General features: G+C 41.1%; 1 protein-coding gene across 1 annotated transcript; it reads left to right on the forward strand.

Moving 5' to 3' along the window:
• Window positions 1-2868: 2868 nt before the first annotated feature.
• On the forward strand, window positions 2869-15208 carry LOC115358016 (phosphatidylinositol 3-kinase regulatory subunit gamma-like). Its single transcript, XM_030049791.1, has 11 exons — window positions 2869-3097; window positions 7298-7435; window positions 8337-8442; window positions 9075-9173; window positions 11029-11215; window positions 11769-11894; window positions 12381-12523; window positions 12704-12880; window positions 13339-13410; window positions 14133-14294; window positions 14685-15208. The coding sequence occupies exons 1-11, from the start codon at window positions 2968-2970 to the stop codon at window positions 14872-14874; spliced, it is 1530 nt and encodes a 509-aa protein (XP_029905651.1). The 5' UTR covers window positions 2869-2967; the 3' UTR covers window positions 14875-15208.
• Window positions 15209-23438: the final 8230 nt, after the last annotated feature.

Raw genomic sequence — 23438 nt, forward strand, 5'->3', positions numbered from 1 at the left:
GGTTCTTATGCTATATTCTGTTTCAGAGTCATCGCCGGCAGGATGGATACCCTCGGCGTTCTCTGTTGGACGTTGGATTGATGATTTCGGTTGCACCTACTCTCTGCATGGACATTTTGTATTTTCAGAGCTGTTAAGTACATTGCAGCATACAAGCGATTTCCATAACTGCAGGTCAACATGCACACCAAAGCATCCCTTTTGGAGCCATTGAACAAATAATGGTGGCTAAAAGTGTAAATAATTGAAAAATAACTGTATGACTTTAAGGTCATCTTGAAAACTCAATCTAGTATGCGACAACGAACCGTTGCATGCTTCATCAACACAACAGACGTTAATAACGGGCATGTGTAAATATCTAAAAGGTTATTATTGACCTGTGTTGAGAAGAGACACTATGATCTGAGCGACAACTGATTTTTTAGACAAGTAGTCTTAAAGTCTTTCAAAATCTGGAAACAGGCGTATAACAAGTTGTGTTTTATCATCCAGCATCATCTCGCAACTGGAACTTAAAGAACAGGACACGACGTACCATGAACATCAAGCGGTGAAGACTTCAGGGCTGCGTACCACTGGAAATATTTCAGTGCTAAATCCAATTGCGTCAAATTCAGATGTAAGCGACATCGTCCCCTGAGAAAAAAAAAAGCATATTTCATTATGTAATCGAGTAGATTATTTTCTGATAATGCCATCTGACTCTTCAAGCAGCAGTAGACCACATGAAACCTCTAATCAGCAATACAAACACTAATACTGTGAACTGGAAGAAAATTTAAATGCTTTTCGATCAATTTAAATTGTTACCAAAAGTTGCTCTTTAAATGTCGTATTTGATGGGCAGCTGTCGAAGATGTTTATGGAGGCTGCATGAAAAAGCAAAGGCAGAGTGTCATGTTGCCTTAAAAAGCTAAAAGGCAGGTAACTGTTCAGTGTCTGAAGTTAAGTGAGGCTTACTGTTTTTTTCTGTGCATCACAGTTACAGGAACAGCTACCCCCCCATTTTCACCAAAACTTGCTCAGCTGACCTTTTTTTCCTGTATAATCAAATTGCCATTTTCCTTTTGTAGGGCATCATGTATGACTGCTCAAATCACCCCACCCCGACTCGCAAGATGTGCCATTATAAAGGTTATTGGAGGATAACACACAGCTGATTTGGCTGTTAGGAGAGGAGGGGGTTTTAGTTAAGAGCCCCTTGAATTCTTAAATGTGCAAAAGGTTTCATTACATTATGCTGTGTGGTCATTAAGTGTAAATTGTGTCACATAAAATACATTTAAAAATCACGCAGATGAAGAGGCAGGGTTCTGATGCTCTCATGAAGATATTTCAAAGACATTCAAGGTCTGCTTTGGTGAAATTCAAGTATGATGGTAAGCAGTCATCTGCTGTAATATGGTGAAATCATTTTAACAATACACTCAGTGTCATCTTCCCTTTTTCTCACTGCTTCCTCGGTGTCATGTCATAACACCTCTTCTTGATGGAAGATCCAGTGAGAGAAAAAAAGGCAAATCCTTAAAATACTCCCTGAATCTGGATTTTGACCAGTCCAGATACAACATGCTCTGCATTTAATCCGCTTCTCTTCTTCAAATCATCACTGTGAACGACACAATGACAGTGACATATTTTCTTATGAAATCAGTAGCCTACATTAGACCAACCATACAATGTTACAGAGAATTTCACTGTTAATGAATACGCCACTAATAACCGTGAGTTTATTTAAAATGTTCTGTATAAAGCACTGCATTTATTACAGCCTGCAGCAAAAGAATGTAAATTATTCACTCTAATCAAGACTACAATTATGCAGTTACTTTGGAACTGAAGGGGTGGTGAGTGTGATGTGTTATTCCCCATGGCAAAAAAAAAAAAAAAAAAAAAAAAAAAAAAAAAGACCACAACATATCAGCAGAGGCTGACAGGTATATTGATCAGTACCAGTGACTCCACACTAGACCTCATGACAGCAGCCATTTTGACATGAAAAAGCAGGGTAAACACAATAATTATGGTTCTGTTCCATTTAGGTCTAACAGAGTCCGGGTCCTGGTGCTGCAGTCTGGGTCTTTGGAAAAGCTCTGCTAAACTTAAATGGAAACCTTAACAAATGTCATTGGTACCATGTGAGTTTACTTGCTCTTTCCTGTCCAAATGGCTGCTGGGAAAAAGGTCTGTTATGTGGCCAATCCTTGAGATTTCTGTTTGTGCCTTTTGTTGTTCTAGGTGTTCTGAGGTGAGTTAGTCACTGAGGGAAAAATCAGCCACCGTGCTCCTGACAGCCATTCCTGTAGACGCCACCAGTCAGGTCTGGTTTTTCCAAGGACAGCAAAAGCATCCAGAACGTGCACCAGCAACCATGGAGGTGCCTTTGAGCAAGGGAGTCTACCCCCAACTGCTGCAGTGACGCTGCTCAGTGTCCGGCGATAGAAGACTGGTTGTACTGGGCAGAATGTCTGGGCCTAAGTGACTGTGCAAGACAGTGCTGTAAGAGAGGTGAATGGGTAAATAAAGATAAAAAAGCACAGTCTACTGGCGATGTCTTTGCTCTGCTCCATGATGTGGTTAAACTGGGGGTTCAGGCTCAGGAGGATGCTCTCCCTTCATAACACAGGCCAGCTATGAGTCTCTCCAGCCTCAGCCATGTGTGCAACTATAAGCTGATAGTATGTGACCATCAGCACCGTGGCACCTAGCATCCCGCCGCTTCACCACCTCAGTAAAACCCAGCTGGACCGTTCAGTCTCTGTTGTTAAAATGGCGGATAAGGCTTTCCAGCTCAGAGCGTTCGATATCTGCAGCACAGACGAGGCAGAGGACAACAAGCTCCAGCCAGGCGAATTACTGACAGTCACAGCGTCATCGCTAGCATGCCTCCATCTCGGAGATGCAAATGAGAAGCACCCAGACAGCCTGGGCTGGCCCGTGGGGAGCAACGAGTGCAGCAGTCATATGGGGGACAGTCCTGGGACCTTCGACCACTCTGCAGGTCCTGTGATGATGATGATGTCACCTCCTGGCCAATCACAACAGCATGCAAAAGTACCTGCAACGGGAACCCCTGAGCCTCCTCCAGCACAAGGTAAGATTAAATCTTGTGTGTGCAGCAATTTTAAACTGCAGTGGTCAACACAACGTCAGTCTTGGTCTCCAGCCAGTGGTTTTGTTAGCGCTGGTGTTTCTCTGAATTAAAGGGCCATACCAGTGATTCTGCATGTTTTACCTGATACCTACGAGATGTATGTACTTAACATTCCCGCTAATCTTCACCCAAAGCAAGTAGCCTATTTTAGAACTCTGATATAATTTTACTCCAGACATTGGTTTCCAATCTTTCCACTATGATATTAAAATGAACTTTCAGAGACTTCAAACTTTCTTCACACCAGTATTCCAACACCGTAATAAAGTCTTCTCAATTAGTTTTCCTAAAAGCAGCAGCACTTTTGTGTTTTTATGACTTGACATTAGGCAGAGTGTGACTGTCCCTCCACCGGAAAGTAGTCCCTGGGGGGAAACATTTGATTTACACAGCCAGTTTCATTGTTTATGATTATTGATGACTTTGTTAAAGAAGTAGAATATTATAAGGTGAGTGTTTTAACCCAAAATTATAATTTGATCATCAAGGGATTTTGACTACATGTTGGGAAATCGTTGGTACCTGTGCATGATTTGCAAATAGGTTTGCTGCAGTGTAACATGGGGGTAAAAGCCAGTGGTCTGCAACCCAGTCCTCAAGGGCCCCTGCGATGCAAGTTGTTGTTCCAGCTCTATTCCTGCACATTGTTCACTTTCAGCCAATCAGCATTAAGTGTGCACAAGGAGAGCTGGAAGAAAAAAAAAAAAAGATCTACATACGTCTCAAATCTATTTATGTCTCAAAAATGTTGAAGTCATTTATTGATGTCAAAATTGAAATGCATACACCGTATAAAGATGAATATTTACTCAATTTAAAGAAGATGTAGTATTGATTTAAACTTAATAGTGTTTATAATTATTTTGATCCAGCCTCTCTCTTGGTCTTAACTGGCACTTCAATCTCAGCATCTGGTTAGATCTTTCCACCTAGGATTGATGCACTGGAAATGAAACCACTAAAGACAAGGCTTGGTTTTTACAAAATGAAACAAACTGGCCCACAAAGGCGCTAGTAACAAGCCAAAAAGTTTAACGCTCAATATGTCAGACACAGAGAGTTCCAGACACAGCGTGGTTATGGTCAGGTTTTGGATGAGGGGATGTTCCCTGTGGTGCACCTTCCTGGAGGTTCCTTTGCAGGTCTTCATGTCTGCTGCCAGGCCCCTCTCAGCAGCAATATCTCTGCCCCAATTTTGGCACACTTAGCTTTATATTGCAATCTATTTTTTGACAAAATGAAATTGATTAGCCTTAGCTTTGATTAGCTTTAGGGCTATAGCCTTGTACAGTGCATCTCTCCCTTTTGGGTTAATGTCCCCTGTAACTTGTCCCTGTTTTCAAAAATAAAAATCAAAAATCAAATCAAGCCTCAAGCAGCAGTGTCACATTGCACATACAAAACAAACAAACAAACAAACAAACAAAAAAGAACAGAATAGCACATCCAGGGCCATTTTCAGCAGTCGTGGGGGACATTATTTTCACTGATGATCTTAACATGTTGCATTCACAGCTGGGTCATGTCAACTTTAGATAAAATCACCGTACTTATACTGTAACTATCTGTGGTGCTATGTACTCCTCTCCGAGAATAGAACATTCTGTGAGAACTGTGATTGCTTCACTTGGTAAGACTGCCCCTAAATTTATTTCAAGAAATGTTCCAAAATACCACTTTGGAATAATAGCAAAGGTTTTTGACAGTGGACTTTGTGTCAGAGAATGTAAACACAATTCTTCCTCTTTTTTTTTTTTTTTGTTCATGCTTTGTTAGACTGGAAGCAATGAAAACTTGACACTGCCATCTAGTATTTCAGAGGCCAACACGCAGACCCACCAACACTGAACTATAAATGCTTACACTGCCGCAGTGGAGAAATTACAGCACAACTCATGCCTGCCACACACTGGGAGAGCTAGAAAAGACTGCGAAAAGACTAAAGTCTGACACCCTCTCACGTCTAAAGACAATGTGTCAGAAGTCACTGAGTTTTTGCAAAGATTTTGCAAAGACTGGGGATCTTGCTGAGTCACTATTTGCAGTGAGTCTTTTTCACGTTCTTAGGCCTCCCCGGAGGTCCCCATCATGTTTACAATCTACCCAGTTTGCTGCTACGTGTTAGAGAGCACACCTATTGGTTGTCATGTCGTTGAACTTGACTGTTTGCATGAGACTAAAGATTTCCGATAAAATTCAACATGATTTGATTTATAAACATGTGATTTCATCGGAATGTTAAGGGGAAGAAAAGAATGACTTGGACTGAGTTTTATGACCACCTTACACCAAACGGTCCCAATGATGGGACCCCGACTCTAGCAAAACTCTCCTGATGTTTTTCCCAACATTGGAAATCGCTTGAAAAGTTGTTTGGTGTGAAGCCGACATTAAGTGCCAAACCAATAATCAGCCTTAGGGCAAACACAAGTTGTGGATGCAAGATAAGTGACTCTGGAATGGCATTGTACGGATATCATCAGATCGCAAATCTGAGTATGGACATAAACTTCTTTTTCACCACAACACACTTCAAATGAGCCAAAGGCAGTCACTCACTTGTAGCAATAAAGTACCAGTTATTGCGGTTAATTGTAGGCAAGTAGCCAAAACTTCAGCTGTAAGTATGTTTTGGCCTGTCCCAGTGGAGAGCAATTACATTAAGACCGCTCAAATGTGGTTATCTTGAAAGTAGGCTCAGTTATGGCTCTGTTTTGTTTTTTTCTGCCTCTTGAAGGACAGAGAAATGTATAGTGGGAATATGGGCTCTGGACAGTCATAAGGTTGGACAGTTTTACACCCAAAAAACTACAATTACACGAAGCCAAACACTGAGAAGCAGGCCACTTCATTTTGTTTCCAAGCACTTTCCTCTTGTTGGATATCGAGTTTATTCAGCTGTTGCACTCATACTGTATGTCCCTCTGCTCAGGAGTGTCAGTTAAATGTCAATCAGTGTAACAACTAATACTTTCTAACTTTCTGACAACTCTGCTAACTATCTGGCAACCTCTGCATTGTGCTAAGTGCCACTTTGCACTTAAGTAGTAACAGAAAATCATTTAAGCCAAAACAACAAACCATAAAGCAAATCTACTTTGATCTAGATCTGATCAAGAGCCCTTTTCTGGAGCAGAGTCTGCTGTCTCCATGGCTGTCAAGTCAAATTTAAGCTACTTTTAGTCACCAGGTTTGCAATAAAGTGTTTGACAGAGACCAAACGCTACATATAGGAATAAAACAAGCGATGGTAAAAAGGCAACAATAAGTAGGAGAGATAAAACAAGTATATCAAAGTCCAGAAAAATTATTGGGGACAGCTGGACTCTATGGATTCTCTTTCTAAGGGCTTAATAAGTTGAAAGATACACTGAGATTGAAGATTTATTGGATGCTGAGCATTCTTGGGGTTTTTTTCAGGCAAGCTGTGACAGAGTTTCACAGTGCATAGGCGCTGGGTTAACGAGTTCACGTTGTTTGAAATTTTATCGCTGCATACATATAATTCCTCCCTCATGCAGCTTCTGTCTGCACCAGCTATTTAATACTTCTTAAAGCATGCCAAGTGCTGAAGAGATGATTTAGATCAACTGCTAATAGCAGGCCTCTGTTTACGCATGCACTCATGCATCGGCACGTGGGTGCATGCACACACTCCCATACCCACAGATGCATGAATACTTCAGCACAAACATGCAGCACACGTAAAAAGATGCCTAATAGACAGGTTCTCCCCTTTCGCTAGCGTCCCAAATGCCATATTAAGCCATACACACACATGAACAATAAACACAGATACGCTCGTACATCAGCTCCAGTCCTTCACGCTGGCATGGCAGCTTGCTGCAGACAGCTGTTGTTTGCTAGGCGAGGCGAGGCCGGGCACTGAGCAGCATTCAGTCTGGCTGAGTGTGCCTCAGTGTTGAGGAGCGCCAGCTCTGGTATTTTAGGCAGGCAGACAGTGTCACCTGTCACTGGACTAGTCTGGACAGTGTCTACCAGATGGTGCAAGACTGAGCAACGCAACCGTATCTCCCTCTGGATTCCTTGCCAGTGGGTCAGTAGTGTGCACGTACAAGAGACGGGGTACAGACAGACACAAACAGACTGGATCTAACTGTACAACGGCTGGTTTTCCAGAGCTCTTGGAGCCTGAGATGGGCCAAAGGGACGGTGAGGTTCTGTCTCACACCCTGATGGCGTTCCTGCAGGACGTTGCATCCCCCGTCAATCCTGAAGCTGTATTTTCTGCTTTGACAACCAACGTCAAGGAGAGAGGTACACCACCAAACTCTGCAGCATCTCTTAGTTCAACCTGTTCAGAGTGCAAGAGATCCCAAGATAAGAAAAATATTACGTGCTCACAGAATGATTGCCATCATAAATTATAACTTTTTATATGAAAATATTGGTGTCCTTTAGAGTCATAGCCAGTTGATCTGCTCTCTGCATCTAGGACTCAATAACACACATATGTTGGCCCAACGTGGTCTGTAAATCTAAGATTGCAATCGTCTGAACATTGGGAAGAGCATCTTGCCTAAAGCAGGATGTATGTAGGCATTCCATCACAGTTGAAATGGTCTCCAGACTACATTAGAATGACACAGGGAATGCATCAGAAACAAATATGTTGATCCGACGTTGTGCAGATGAGATTACGACATAGAGATGACATAAATGTGATGTACTCATTTCATCAGTTTAACATGCTATCTGGATAGTTTCCTTATCATTTGTGATTTCCAGTGCATGACAATGTCAAACCTAGCTTGATTAACTGCTGCTGAGTCTAACAAGAACAGCCTAAATGAAAAGACATGGGTGTGACTGTGAAGTTTGCAAGGCAACATGTTTTTTACATTACTTCCAGGGGAGGCTTCCATTTGTTATTGCGGGTGGTGGGTGGCATGATGATGAAATGAGATTCTTCATTTTCAGTGTGATGGGTAATCTTACTCTGTAGAAGGTGTTTTTCATGCTGTGCATGAATTCCTCTGAGGGAGGAAAACTATGCTGACTGTGTGCAGACATCAGAGAAGAATTCTGACCACTGAGCATCAACTTAAAAAAAGAATACCCACAGGTGTTATTCTTTAAACAGTAGCTGGAACTTACATTTATTTGGGAAAAAAAACAATTTTACATATTAGAACTTCTTTGTGTCCTCCTTGAACAGCCCATCCACCTAAGAGCGACACAACAAAAGCGATGGCAGGCTGTGACTCCAGCGCCAGTGACCCCCAGCTATCTGATGCCGAGTGGTACTGGGGCGACATTTCAAGGTAACACCTGTTTTTATGTGTTTTTATGATCAAGTAACTGTTGCTGATCAGCTCTGATACAATGCACAACAAAAATCCTTTATTTTTTGTTTAATACACATCTCTGAATTATTCCAAACCTTGACGACATTTGAAAAATAGCACATTCTAGAAAACTGTGAAAACACAGTACATTTTTTATTTTGCCAATTATAGGAGTGGAAAGTAACTAACAATATTTACACAAATACTGTAGTTAAGTACAGTTCTGACAGTCTGATACTTCACAGTGTTTCCAGTTTATGAGACTTCATAAACAAAAAAAAAAACCCTCCACTACATTTTACAGTACATTGCATTCAACGACATTTATCTGACAGCTATATTTGCATATATTTATCACAAACTACATTGGTTTCCTTGAAACTATCCAACAGTAAACGGAGTAGGTAGCACCACCTGGACCACCCACAACATTAAAGTACCACTACAGGTGAATTCATAAGGGACCATTCTTCAGAACAATTACATATTGCAACTAACTATATACTTTTACTTGAGTAAAATTTTGATTGCAGGAGTTTTACTTTCAATTGATTGTTTCTCATTGCGGTACTGCCATTTTGACTTGCTGCACTGTTTTGTCTGTGCAGAGAGGAAGCCAATGAGATGATGAGAGACACTCCTGACGGCACGTTCCTGGTGCGAGATGCTTCCAGTAAGCTTAAAGGAGAATACACGCTCACGCTCAGGTAAATGTATGTATGGATTTATTTCTGGCACAGTCTCACCAAATGCTGTGAGAAAACAGATTATGTGTTGTGGACATGAATAATGGGAAATAGCACACAGGTGGACATGCCATTTTGTGTGAAACAAAGCTAACTGTTAAGATTAGGCCAGACAAAAAAAATTTCTGGATTCCGGTTCCCGACCGAGTGTCCCATTTACCCCCGAGTCAGCTTATTTTTTTGGCCTCTGTGTAAAAATAAAATAAAAAAATAAAATAAAGGCATTATGCAGCCGAGTGTGACCTTGTTGGCTTTGGTCAAAAGTTAAGCAGGGCTTTTATTTTGATCTATGTTGCACTCGCCTTATTTGTGATGTTCTCGCGTAACTTCGGAAAATAACTTCATGGAATCACGTGCCACTGACAGCACTGGCTGGAAAGAATGGACTTCCGCATGGTGTGTGTGATTTGTCCTCGCAAACCACCAGTAAAAATAATCCGACTGCAAGAGAAAACCTTTGCAGATGTAGTGAAAGAGGTGAAACAGTGCCAGTGTAGATTTGCAAGTGCAGCAGGCAGACATGACGGGGGATCCGTCATGTTTGCCTGCTTCCCCCACCGTGGAGCCTGGCTCTACGGCGGTGGGCGTTCGACTTCAGGTACCTAGCGCTGCGATGCGAGCCAGGGACACCTCCCTCTGCTAGTAATAACGCCGCTCCGTCCGTTAAAAAGGTGGTAACTTATGCAAATATTGAATTAATTCTATTTAAAAAGTAACCCATGCATTGTTTCCGAAAATAAAAAAAGAATAAAATCAAATCAAATCCCTACCTACCCATCCTTCCCATGAATAAATGAAATAAAATAAATCCCCCCTACCCAGCCTTAAAATGTTAAATAAAATAAAATAAATTCCCTACCTACTCATGTCCTTAAATAACAAGGAACCGGAACCAAAGGTATTATTTTGTTTGGCCTTAGGCAACTCAAACAGTTTGGTTTTGGCTAAAGGTGTAATGAACGGTTAAACAAAGTCAGACTGTGTAACCTCGTCTCAACGTTCACAACTTTTACACTTTGAAATTACGTACAATGGTATACGCTACGATACAGTTTTACATGGAGGGTTAGGAAAAGGTTATGGTTAGGGTTCGGTAAAGGGTTAGGGTTCGGTAAAGGGTTAGCAAAAGGTTCTGGTTAGGGTTAAGGTTATGAAACGGCTTGCACCAGTCAGATAATACTGGTCACTACAAGCTAACGTTAGCTTGCTGAAAACAAATGCTGCTATCAGCTGAAGGCAGAATCAAATCTGGAGCGCCCACGGGGAAGTCTGCAGCACCCCACCCCATCGTCCTGACCCGCACTCTCTGACAGGATGACGTTACTGTATATCACCCGCATGTACAATTGGACGATTGCAGCTGCACTGCATGTTATTTCACAGAGCAAAAGTCGTGTTGTTTGTGCACAGGTTCAAGAGACTGGGCTGATCCTCCCAGTAGAAAACTTGTCATGATCATCATTGCCAGTCACAAATAATGATTTTGTTCATGTCTTTCCTTAAATCTTAACAGTCCATTTAACTTTAAATCTCATATAAAACTATATAATAAAAGAGATGTTTTTATTTTTATTTATTTATTTTTTTTAAAAAGATTGCACAACAGTCAGTAAATATGTAGGCTAGTTTTTCATCCTTAATCATTTTGGTATTCCTTGTTGTCTCCCTTTGCCCAGTGCCTGGATATAGTGTGCATACAGTTCTTGTATTAATGTAAACAGTTCATCACTGTGGGCTCTGTAAACACAGGCTTTTTTGTAGTTAATTGGAAAGGGTTTGGGGATGCTTTTACCGACAAATGCTTTGATTTTTTCAGGAAAGAGGGCAACAACAGACTGATCAGGATCTTCCAGCGAGGGGGGAAGTACGGCTTCTCCGAGCCACTGGCCTTCCCCTCTGTGGTGGAGCTGATCCAGTATTACCACAACGAGTCGCTGGCCCAGTACAACTCCAGACTGGACACGCGGCTGCTCTACCCGCTCTCCAGACACCAGCAGCTTGGAGTACGTGGCTGCAGGCTCTGCAGCTGCTTATAACTTGACGTTTAGACTGTCATACAGTGCCTTACAATTAGTCCAAAAAGAATACTTACCTCAAGGTGCAGCATTTCCAGATAACACAGGAAGTGAGCTGAGTAATTCGCACATTATTAAATATCAGCAAAGAGTGCTTATGACAAAAGTCAAACATTTGAATTACATCTTACATATTATACTGAGCTGATAGTCAAAAATTATACATTTAGTTACGCACTAAGAGGCTATGTTATGTTCATCAAAAAATCCATTTTGATGACTGTCATTTAAGCAACACTTTTGAGAACTGATCATTTAGTGTTGATGCACTGTAATAAAACCTGTTAAAATAACAATTAGTATGTTAACTGGAATATAATTATGCATAATAATATAACAGTACAGATTTTTTTGTTATGTTAACAGGAGTATTAGTTGGGATTTGCTGCAAATTGTCATTGTCAATGGATTTTATGAACTCTAAATGAACTAAGCCTTGTTTCTCTGTTGATGAATGGTGTTTGTGTGCTCCTCTGTCCAGCAGCAGGTTGTGATAGAAGACGACATCGATGCAGTTGGAGAGCAGCTGAAGATTTACCAGGATCAATACCAAGAGAAGAGCAGAGAGTACGAACTTCTCTTCAAAGAGTTTACACAAAACTCCCAGGTACAGCAGCTACAGAGACTCTGTTGTTCAGTGGCTTGTTGCATTAAAGTGATCATCTGTAACATTTACATTGAAATAAATGCCGGTTTATCTCTCTTTAAATCTTTAATGCAGTAGCGATCTAGCCTGTATCCAAGTCATAAAACTTTCCATTTGCAGTTGGATGCATTTGCAAATTCTAGCCCTTTTTGTGCTATGCCCCACCTACTGCCACGCCCCCTTGAGGCCATTTAGCTTGAAAAATTAATCAGTCCTTCTCTGGCCAGTGACCAACCCACCCACCAAGTTCTGTGTAAACCCATGCAATACTTTTTGAGTTATCCTGCTGTTTCACCTTCTTGGCGGTGTTAAAAAAACAATCTCAAGGATTACCACTTTAATGTTCTTGACTCTTACAAACTCTTCTCAACATGAACTTGACTTGTCAGAGTCTGAGAGACATCACTGAAAATGTAAAAAGAGCTATTTGTTTTCCTTCGTCCTCAGGAACTGCAGAGCAAGCGGACTGCTATTGAGGCGTTCAGTGAAACCATCCGGATCTTTGAGGAGCAGTGTGAAACTCAGGAGCGTTACAGCAAGGAATACATCGACATGTTCCTCACACCGGACAGCAACACAGAGATTGACAAGTGCGCCTCCTACACGCAGATGCGTGAACATGCATGAACACAGCGTCTCTGACAAACAGACTGACAATAATGCACAGTTTGTCCTATTCATTTATCATTCTTTAGATGTGAATAAAGTTGAGTATGTCACAAACTGTGGGTTGGTAAATTGCTCTTTGATGTCGTTCCTCCTCCTCCCAGGATCCAAAATAAGTCGGACGAGCTCCAGTCACGTGTAGAGGAGATCCACAACAGCAAGAGGAGGCTGGAGGAGGAGCTGACGAGGCAGGCGCTGGCCAACATGGAGGTCGACAGGAAGATGAACAGCCTGAAACCCGACCTCGTCCAGCTCAAGAAGATCAGGGATCAATATCTGCTGTAAGTTCAAAACTTCAGCACCAGTTCAGTGCCAGTTGCCAGTGCGGCCCAGATACAGCAGGGAAATATACACAGAATAAATACAGTGTTGCACAGATCATGACTTATGGTTAAGCGATCCAGAGGAGAGCTGAGAGCAGAGTGTTTTTTATTTATTTATTTATTTATTTTGGTTATAGAGTAAGTGAGCAGACAACAAGGCTCAGTAGCAGAAGCTCCAGGGCAGGATCCTCCTCTAGGTCCTTAAAAGCAGAAGTTACATTTTGTCCCTCTTCACAGGAATTTCCATGGTGTAAATGGTGTAAGTTTCTGTTCACTTCCATGGCCACCAGAGGATCTGTTATTTCACCTGAAAGACCTCAAATGACAATTTCCCCATGGTACTCAGCCATAGTGACAGAAACAAGTGACAGGGTCTGGTTCAAAGCTTGAGCTGCTCTGTGTCGTCCATGTTTCAGGTGGCTCACCCAACAAGGCACGCGACAGAGCCGGATAAATGACTGGATGGGCGTCAGGAGCGAAGATGAAGAGTGAGTATCATCTTTTAGTTATCCAGGGAAACTCAACTGAGCACGTCCGCTTTATCAGCAAAAACTGTACTGTATCTTACATTTATACAAGTCCACACACTCACACTGGGGGCTTCCTAGAAAAGCCACAGTATTCTGCTGGCAGTCACTAAGTTTTGGAGTGGTTTTGGATTATACACTGGTGGTCGTTTTTAAGAGAGGACTTCCAGGCTACCACCTCAGGTTGGAATAAAAATGACAGAATGAGATTCCTTGTGATTTAATAGACAGTGTGGGCAGATCTTACCAAATAAACCAGAGAGCAGGGAGACAGAGGAGTACAGTTGCAGAGCGGTTATCTTTTCACCCTGTTCCCTTTGTCTGTCTAAAAGTTCTATTTGTTTGTCTAAAAGTTATGAACATGACTTGATTTGTATGAAACCTTTTGGAAAGGTTTGCACACTATTTGGCCAAAGCAGGGTGTGGCAGTGGGTCTGGCTTTATTTAAAAACGAATGCAAGTTCCAAACACATTCATGAAATATCAAGTTTGCAGAATGGTTGATCACATGGTGACGATTAACTTAAAGGTTATCGAACTGAACCAAGCTAATGTGACTGTCAGTGTAATAACTTACTAATAAACCATTAATGTAATGACTATTTGTCATGTCAAATTGTTATTATGTTGGTTGGACGTTGTACACTGACAGTTGTAACACCTCCCATTTCACCTTCCCTCAGCCCGTACACTCTGGCGGATGATGCCCACCAGGAGGAGAGGAGCTGGTATGTTGGTGGCATGAGGAGGAAGGAAGCGGAGGAGCTACTGAGGGGGAGGAGGGACGGGACCTTCCTCATCAGAGACAGCCAGACTCAGAGAGGCTCCTTCGCCTGCTCAGTGGTGTGAGTGGCTTCCCTTTCCCATCCCTTATTCATTTAAACAGTCCACAGCTGTTTTTAGAGAAATAAACATCTGTTTTGTTCCTCTCTGTCACTGATTAATTAGTGAAGGCACAGCACAAGATTTTTGTGTAATGAAGCCCTCTAAACTCAACACCTCTTGCTGTTGGCGGGGCCACCAACATGTTGAATTATCAAGTGAACTTTAAATGTAAAATATGCCATTTCTTGGACGTTCTTCATTCAAACTGCCTTGTGCTAAGTGCATGCATTTTTAACCTAGATGGCTACAGTGGGAGTCAAACCCCTACCCCTGCAAGTGGTAGCACTTTGCTCAACCTTACCTCCATTTTGAGAGTGTGACAGATTTCCCCACTGCTTTCTCCCATGCAGTGTGGACGGGGATGTAAAACACTGTGTGATCTACAGGACGTCCACAGGCTACGGCTTTGCTGAACCCTACAACCTCTACTCGTCTCTAAGAGAGCTGGTCCTGCACTACCGGCACACTTCCCTGATCCAACACAACCAGCAGCTGAATGTAACTCTGGCCTGGCCCGCTCTCAGCCAGCAGCCCAGCTGAGACACACCAGCACACCACCCTGACCAGGCATTCCCAAAGCTTTACTCTACTAGCACTGAAGACACACCCATGTGGATACTATGACTGAACCTCAGCTGCAGGCCAGGCTCACAGTACTGATCAGTGTTGTCACGATACCAGAATTTTACCTCCATATCAACAGTAAGTTTATTATATAAAATAAATATGTTTAGTGCTTCATTACTATGGCAAATGAAAAAAAAAAATATCACAGTTGGATGTCCATCCTTGCTGAGTCTCACTGAAATAGTTCCGTGCTGTATTTAGCTCCTCGCATGAGTTTTATCCCAGTTTCATGCCTTTTTCACCAACAAAGAACAGGTTCTGTTCTGGTTCGCACATCAAATTTTGAACTTTTTTTAAAAATTTATTTTTTTATTTTTTTATTTCTACAAAATATCGACTGGTCCCCAGACAGAAAACTTGGTTCTCAGGTGGAACCAGAAAATAGTGGTTCTCAAGTGTGAACCAAGTGGATGTGCATTATTCTACAGGGAACGATGGAGATGACTGCCCAAAAAACTTTGGACTTTTGTTGTGGCGTCATCCTGCTCATTTCTCCTGGCCAGAATCAGCCCACCAGCTAAAGTGCCGACATGATTTAGGGTTTAGAGTAAGGGGTCAGGCTCTGTGCTGCAGATGACAGCAGGTAGATGGAGTGATGCAGTGGTTCCACTGAGGGCAAAGTGGGCTGGTGCCTTAGTTCACACCTTGGTTTCAAGAATCTGGACTTAAACTAGTTCAAGAACCAGAACTTTTTTGGTGGAAAAGGCATGGTGGACTGTTTGACGCTGCTGAATGAGCCAGACTGCAGCTCTACTCCTATTTCTTGTGCCATCCACACAAAAACATGGAACTTTAAACTTGCAGAACACATTTGGCCAAAGCGCAGAGTGTTTATTAAATTCAATAGTGAATTCAGTTTCTTGGAACAATTTTTTGTGACAAATTTGTACCAAAATTTCGGTTATCGTGGCAGTGCTATTATCAGTAACAGAGAATCCCCCCAAAGCGCAGTGGAATAGAAATTGCAGCTGCCAGTGATCCACAAGGGATGCAACTATCCCAATCCTGTTCCAATTCTGGAACAGGATTCAGGGGCAGTATCATCAGAGCTGTCCGAGGATTTTCCGATAGTAATTGTTTTTGCCAGTTTAGGATCTGAAGAGAAATTAATTTTCTGAGAAACTGAATATAAAATTTCACACAGTGTCAAGATCTGGGTGTCCAGATTTAAGTAAAGGTGTCTGGATTTAGTCATTTTCACCTTATAATTGAATGATTTCAACATATTTTTGTCCACTCGCCCCAAAACAAATGGCTTATATCGAGCAGCACTAATGTTTACTAGTCTGAAATCATATTATCAGTTAAAAAATTGGTATTGGTGAATTTCTCACAAGTACTGAGAACATCTTGGATTCATATGAGTCAGTCAAGCAGTGTGACTGGTGCTTCTGGGAAACTGAGCTCAGGATGGGACCTTGCATTGCCCGGCACTGGGGCACTGTGGGTAATGCACAAGCTGAACGTACACACAAGCACTTTACTCAAACCAGACAACCAGACAAACAAACACCTCGGGATCAGAGCTGTGGGCTGGAGAGCAGAAAGCACATTTCACATATTGCTGTTGTTAGACGAAAATATCAGCAAAGAGTTTTTTTTTTTTTTTTTTTCCAAGAATGAGGAAAATAGTGCTTATTTTCTCATTTATCACAATGCATTTTTTTATTTTAACACTGGGGATACAGGTTTCAAGCCCTCACTCCACACATCATCATCTTTCCATTAATATTAGGAAAAAAACAACCAATACCACACTACAATAGCCGTTTGCCCTAAATGCCACAATATGTTATTCCCAAGATACTGAGTGGCTATGTCTACCAATGTGAACAAATTTCTCCAAAGCTGGAAACAAGCAAACCAGGATTATCTTGATGTCTTGTCAATAACTAGGATATCTCTGGTTACAGGGACATCGTGATCTTACAAGGACGTGACTCATTTAAGTGTACAAGCACAAATAATCAATCTCTAATTTCAGTCTATTTTTAATTGTTTGTGAGTGGTGAAGCTCTACATCACGTGTCCTTAGGACAGATCATATCCTTGATTTTCCTGCTTTGAAACGAGCTGTTCATGTTGTCAAATAGTGATGAAGCGGTCATAGGAATAATATTTGTGAATTCTCCTTTTGGTTGTATTTTTGCTTTTTAGTATTAGTATAGCAATAATTACTGAGAATGCATTGTTTACTGTGATCTTGGGTTAGATGGTGGTGTGTGCAGCCAAACTAACAGAATAGATTTCTTCAATATAGTGTACACAGATACGAATAAAAATAACGGAGAAAAAAAGGCAGATCACTAACTTGAGTTAGAATGATCCATATGGCACAGTGATTTGAATTTTATGGACTGCTTGGTGCAAAGTCCTTGTTTTTTCTAGCATTCTGTGAGTAATGCTTCTCTGGAGTTGGATTTGGTTTGCGTCAGCACTCGAGTACAGATCCTTTAACAACTGCACCTCTTTAAAAGCCCTCTTTACCCTCGTGCAGATGTAGTTTGTGTAGGATGCTCTAGGAAATGACTGAAAAGTGCCTTTCCACATTTCTTGTCTTGGCCCCTGAACCAGCCGGTCGCAGTGCTGGGTGGTTCATAGCCACTGAGCGCTGTGAGGCAGCATGACCCATGACAATAACATGTAAGAACAGGTGTGTTCCTGTAGCTGATCGTTGTGTGCAGCCCTTAGGCCACCCGCTGTCCTGTGGTACATTTAAAGAGTTCTGATCTGAAAAAATATAGATCTGTTTTATGAAAAAAAAAAAAAAAAAAAAAAAATTACCACTTTCAGTATCATTCAGCTAGTATCTCTAAAATATAAAGAATCCAAGGTAAAATGATCTTTTTGTCGCCAAAAGCAGGGCTGTATGACCAGTGGTTTGTAGCTCAAGTCACGTTTGTCAATGCGTTGACTTTATTCCCACTCTGACAATTTTGAACTTACATTACACAACAAGTGAGGAGCTCTGCAAGACTGGCATATGTACTGGGTGTGTCAAAAAAATTGGAGACAGGAAAACTATGACATACAGTCCAAATTAATAATATATCAAAATATATACTTATTTTTGAAACAGGCTGTTCAAGTTATGTCACCACACAAATAAGGACTTCAGAGTAGATAGACAGGGTTAGATTGTGTCAATCAGCAACAGTTGGAAAATATATAACCTTAAAGTGGTGACCCATATTTGTTCCAGATTTAACAATTATTTATCCAATTGCAGCATTTGTGTGATGTGCATCTTGGTGATGTTACTCAACAGCAGAACATAGCAGGACTGTGCTTCTTTTATCGAGGTTCTCATGTCGAGTGTAATGTAAATCCAAAATGGCCACTGGGAGAATTTTGGAATAAAACTCTTTTTTTTTTTTTTTTTTTTACATTTCAGACATTCAGCTGACACCCCCAAATTTTTAGAAAGTCCGTTTTTCTCAGTTTTTTTTTTTTTTTTTTTTTTTTTTTATGAGACAGGTGCAGCAGAGAGACAGAGAAGCCAGTTTAGAGAAAGGGGGCGGGACATGCAGCAAATGTCCCGACAAGGACTGAGGCTGAGACAAGGACTGAACTCCTGTGTTCTCCTGAGTGTGGGGTTGTGTAGTTCCCTGGCTGTGATATGAGTCCACATGGTGGTGAAATAGCCTCATTAGTTGCTCCTGGGCTGATAATCCACAATATTGTATTTCCATCTCTCCATTCACTTCCATAGTGCAGCAAAACAGGTCCCAAAATAACACTTTTAGCACATAAACGATGATGAGCAAGGCAGATTATGCCATTATAAAAAACAGCAAGTCCTGGTAGCCATTTTTAGAGGAAATTAAACAGCTCTCTACTTGTTACTTTCCTGTTTGAACTGGAAAGTAGATCTGGCTAGTATCACAGGAAACGTCTGCACAGTATCCTTGTGCCAGGAAGAAACAACCAGGGTACTTTGGGCTTGTTTTTTATATTGGCATAATCCACTTTGTTTTGTGGCATTGATTTACGTGTTAAAGGTATTATTTTGGGACCTTTGATAACTAGTGATGATGGTCGCTCTTACCACTATGCCCCTCCAGTTGTACATCATGCCAGTTAAAGGTATATTATGTAATTTTATGATGCTAGGTTAACCCTAATGCTGTCCTTGTGTGAAACCTCAAGAGGTTTGGAATTACGAGCTAAATATTGTTTTATTTATCATAGTTTGAGGCAGTATTTTTACACCACAACAAGTTAGAAGAGTTAGAGGTTAGAAATGTTTGAAGGAGCTGCAAGAAGTGTCAGGTCAAGCACCAGTCACAGGAATCAAGGCATATCTATATTTCAGGCTCTACATGTGGCACTACAAGTCTTAATGCTCTGCTGCTGGCAGCAGCATGTGGGCTGGGAGCCAAACAGAGCGCAGCGGCAGTGTTTGGCTGATGGGAGTTCCACAGCACATGTTGCTGACTTCAACAACAAATGTAATAATAAGTGGATGTGGTTAGCTCACGATGATAATGGTATTTCAAACTGACAGAAAACAAAGTAAATTATTACCTATTGTACCTTTAAGTAACAGGATGAGGTCTTAGTTATAACTTATCCAGTTACTTTTTATTGGAAAAATGTTTTGCAGGTTGATGATAATGTCAGTTTGGGTGGCTCAGTGCAGTCGTAATACTTTCTTGCTGCAGACTCAGTTGCAGTATTTTGAGTACTGTGTGGATTTGTCTCTGTCATTAGAAAGCTTTCAAACAAGTTGTGCTAAATGTGTATTGTGTCTGACTATCATTGTCTCTACCGTGATGGGAGCTGGACAGCCTATGGGTGTTTACCTGTGGCTGTGAACCAGCTGAGGTGTGTGATTTTTGCATGTCTGTAATAGGAGGTATGATCAAATGGACATTATGGCTGGCTACTGTTAGAAATGGTTTGATATCACCACCAGCTCCAGTTTGAAAATCACCTCTGAAGCAAACTTAAATCATAAATGGACATATTTCTTTTTTATGTTGTTCTGCTGTTTGGTGCTAAGCGCTCATCGCTGTGGTGTTTCCGCACTGCACTTCCCAAAGATCAGCTGTCAGTCAGACGGTGCGGGCGAGGTTATCATGGCCTCGTCGCTGGTTTTTCTGCTGACGTCAAACGCTTTGTCGGTGGCAAGCTTTTCTTCGCCTTTTGGCTTTGTCTCCGTTCTTTGTCCAGTTCCTCAGCTTCTTCCATGCAATCTGAAGGCATAAAACACATCACGTCTTGTGCTTTTTAAAGAGGCAAAACTGTCACAACTTTGTTCTCCACCAAGGTGCGTGAACAGGCAGAAGAACAGGCAGAGATCTAACGTTCAGCTACGTTTGAAAGTCGATCAGAATTATAAAATCCTTTATTTTACATTGAGTGCATCAGCAATCTGCCCCGTTAGTGTAGCTGAACTGGGAAAAGCTACCAGATTTAAAGCACGTTTCATTATGTGAGAGTAAATAATTGGCTAATATCTGCACTTGCTGTCTGATTTTGGTGAACCCAGACCACACAACTGGAAGCACCGATATTCCCAACACAAACTAATTCACTTTCCATAGAATCCATGGAATCCGACATGTTGCCCGCTAAGTTCTGGACTCCAGTGTCAGGGAGTGAGGAGTGGCTGGGGTCGGATTGACAGCATAGCATTTGCACACAAGTATCTCATGTGAGGAGATACGATGAGCGTCTTCATGTGCGTCCACGCTGTCAGACAAGCAGGTGGACACGTCCTGGTGCTAAATGTGGAGCTGTTGCTCATGAGAGTCGTATGTGCTGGCAGGTGCACTTTATCTCTGCTGGCCCAAGATGTTCGGTCGGCTAGATTCAGTTCATGTCCACCCTTCAATATGATTTGGTTCTGCAAGACAAGAATTTGCACTAATTTGTCTTTTTTTTCTACTTATGTTTTTTTTTTTTTTTTTTTTTGTGCAACCAAAATACATTAAACAAAACTAGTGAAGTTTTGCTTGCTGAGAAAATGTAACTGTTACATATTTATTTGTGTAGGAAAAGATCTGATGGATTATATCTTCAAATGGATCTCATCATATGCTTTACTTTCAGCTGCAAGTTGTGTTTTTTTTTTTTGTTTTTTTTTTTTCAAATGCTAGATATGGTATTTTGGAATGAATCTTTGCTTACAAAATAATTGATTTGTATTGGAATTTTTTTTTCATTTGATTTAAGAGCTACTTTGTTAACTTCTTCAATGAATCACTCATTTTAATCTGATTACTAATTCAAGAGGTACTGACAACCTTAACAAGGCACATTTGTTGTTTTACATGAGCAAAGACGGGTAATGACAGCTTACATGAAAATATGGTGGTAATGAAAGACATGAAGTGTTCCTGAGGCAGATTTGGAGGTTTAATTCATTCATTTAAAGCAGCCCAGAGCTCCTCCAGGTGATTTCACTGATCAGTCCCTCCTCTCTGCTCTCTGAGGGGATCACTGAAGTCACCTGGAGGAGCTTCAGGTTGGGGTGCAAACCTGCAGCCTCTTGGTCTCCGTGGCACAGGGTTTGACACCTGTGTCTCAGAGGCTCCGCCCACTGAGGTTAAACCCAACCAATGAGACGCCTCTGAGGAACGTTTGCAGACCTATGCACAGTGTAAGGATGCTCCGTCCTGTGCTGCTGCTGTTGGTTATGTCTGTGGAGAGGATAATAATACTGCACTACACTGTATTACTGTTGTTGTGTTAGAAGACAAAGGCAGTATTTTTATAAAATATATCTCATTATAAACTGTAACAGCCAGGGACATCATTCAGAGAAACTGACTTTTGTTTTGCTGCCACTTGTGTAAACTGACATGTGATCAAATCCCTTGGAGTGTGTGTCACCATCACCTCGGCCCTTACAGCTGTTCACCTCATGTCAGTGCAGCTTTTTCTGTTCCTGTTTGTTGTTTGTGACTGTACGGGCTCTTTAAAGGATAATTCCAGTATTTTTCAACTTGGGCCCTATTTTTTGTTCCATTGCTTTAGGGTCCAAATGACTGATAGTGACCCTGTAAATCATTTGGATGCCAAAAGGTGGTTGAAAAACACCAGAATTATCCTCGAACCTTTGATCTGATGCATTTAGCTGCAATTAGTTATTAGACTGATGCTGTGAGAAAATACTGATGTAACTGTTTAATGTAAATGTTTATTTACTGTGTCACTTATGCAGTAAAGTCTAGCAATTTGTGTTTAATTAGCTCAGTGATTGAATAACTTGTGTTTTCTTTATGTCAGGAGTCGAGAAATCTCTTGGTTTTTAAGTTCTTTTTTTTTTATCGGTTTATTGGTGTAAAAGTTTTGTTCAGCCTCTTCAGAACATCATTGTTCCTGTATGCACTTTCAAACCTCCAAATAAAACTGAAGTGATGGATTAGTGAGTTGTTCAGTGGATTTTTATGTGATTTATTTATTCATTTATTCATTTGTTTATTTATCTTTGGAAGACACGTTCTGATGATGTAACCCTCCAAAACCCAGGAGGGTGGCTTTTATTTTAAAAGGTTTTATTTCACCCTTGGAACAAAATTAATTTTATTTCTTTTTATTTTAAATTTTTTTTTTATTAAAAAAAATAATAAAAAACTTGAAAAAAACGTAACTTAATAATTTCTGGGGCAGTTTGAACTAGTTTAGTCAACTTTTTCCTCATGTTTCTGAAAGAAATTGCTGCAGTTCCAAAGGATGAAATAATATTCATTAGTGGGCTTTCTGTGGAAGGGAAGCATGCAGGAGTCGACCAAGTGTGTTGCAGACTGCTGAATGTGCTTCAGTTAAGAGAATATTTCTACTTCCACACATTTGTTTTAGATGGAAAAAATATTGCTGATAGTTTCCCAGAATCTCCACCAAAAAGATATTTATCCCATAATTCCTTCACAGTGTCCTCATTTAAAAAAATGTCCATCTTCACAAGTCAAATAGTCTTAGATCGTGTCTTTCAAAATCTAGTTTTTCTCCAAACAAGTGAAAATATCTGCCGGTGGGATTAAATAATCCCGCTTGTTTCCAGTGCTGTATCATAGGAATGGTTGTGGGATTGAGTACAGATATGTTGAAACAAGGCCTTGGATTAAGCCATGTTGGAGTCTGGTCCAGGATTACAGAGCACCAAGAGGGAATATTCACCTCTGCCTCGTTAAGGCAATTCCAAGCAGGATATGACATGTTTTTTTTTTTTTTTTTTTTTTGAAGCTACACGGCCTCATCGGGGATTAGATGCATCATCCACCCAAGTTTCATCAAAATGTGATTAGTGGTGTCTTATGTATTGCACATGACAGTCAGACAATTGATTGCTGGGACCAATAAAACACCTTTTAAAACATCATCAGTGTTGTAATTCTTGCCAAAACTGCAAAAGGACCTGACTGCACTGACAAGTCTGAGGCAGGAGTTTACGAGGAGCACCTGAAGGCAACATCAGTCCCTCCTGCCTGGTGCTCATTAATTAGGCTGATTGGGCTCTGCTTTGGTAG

This window comes from Myripristis murdjan, chromosome 4 (genome assembly GCF_902150065.1).
Source record: "Myripristis murdjan chromosome 4, fMyrMur1.1, whole genome shotgun sequence".
Classification (NCBI taxonomy): domain Eukaryota; kingdom Metazoa; phylum Chordata; class Actinopteri; order Holocentriformes; family Holocentridae; genus Myripristis; species Myripristis murdjan.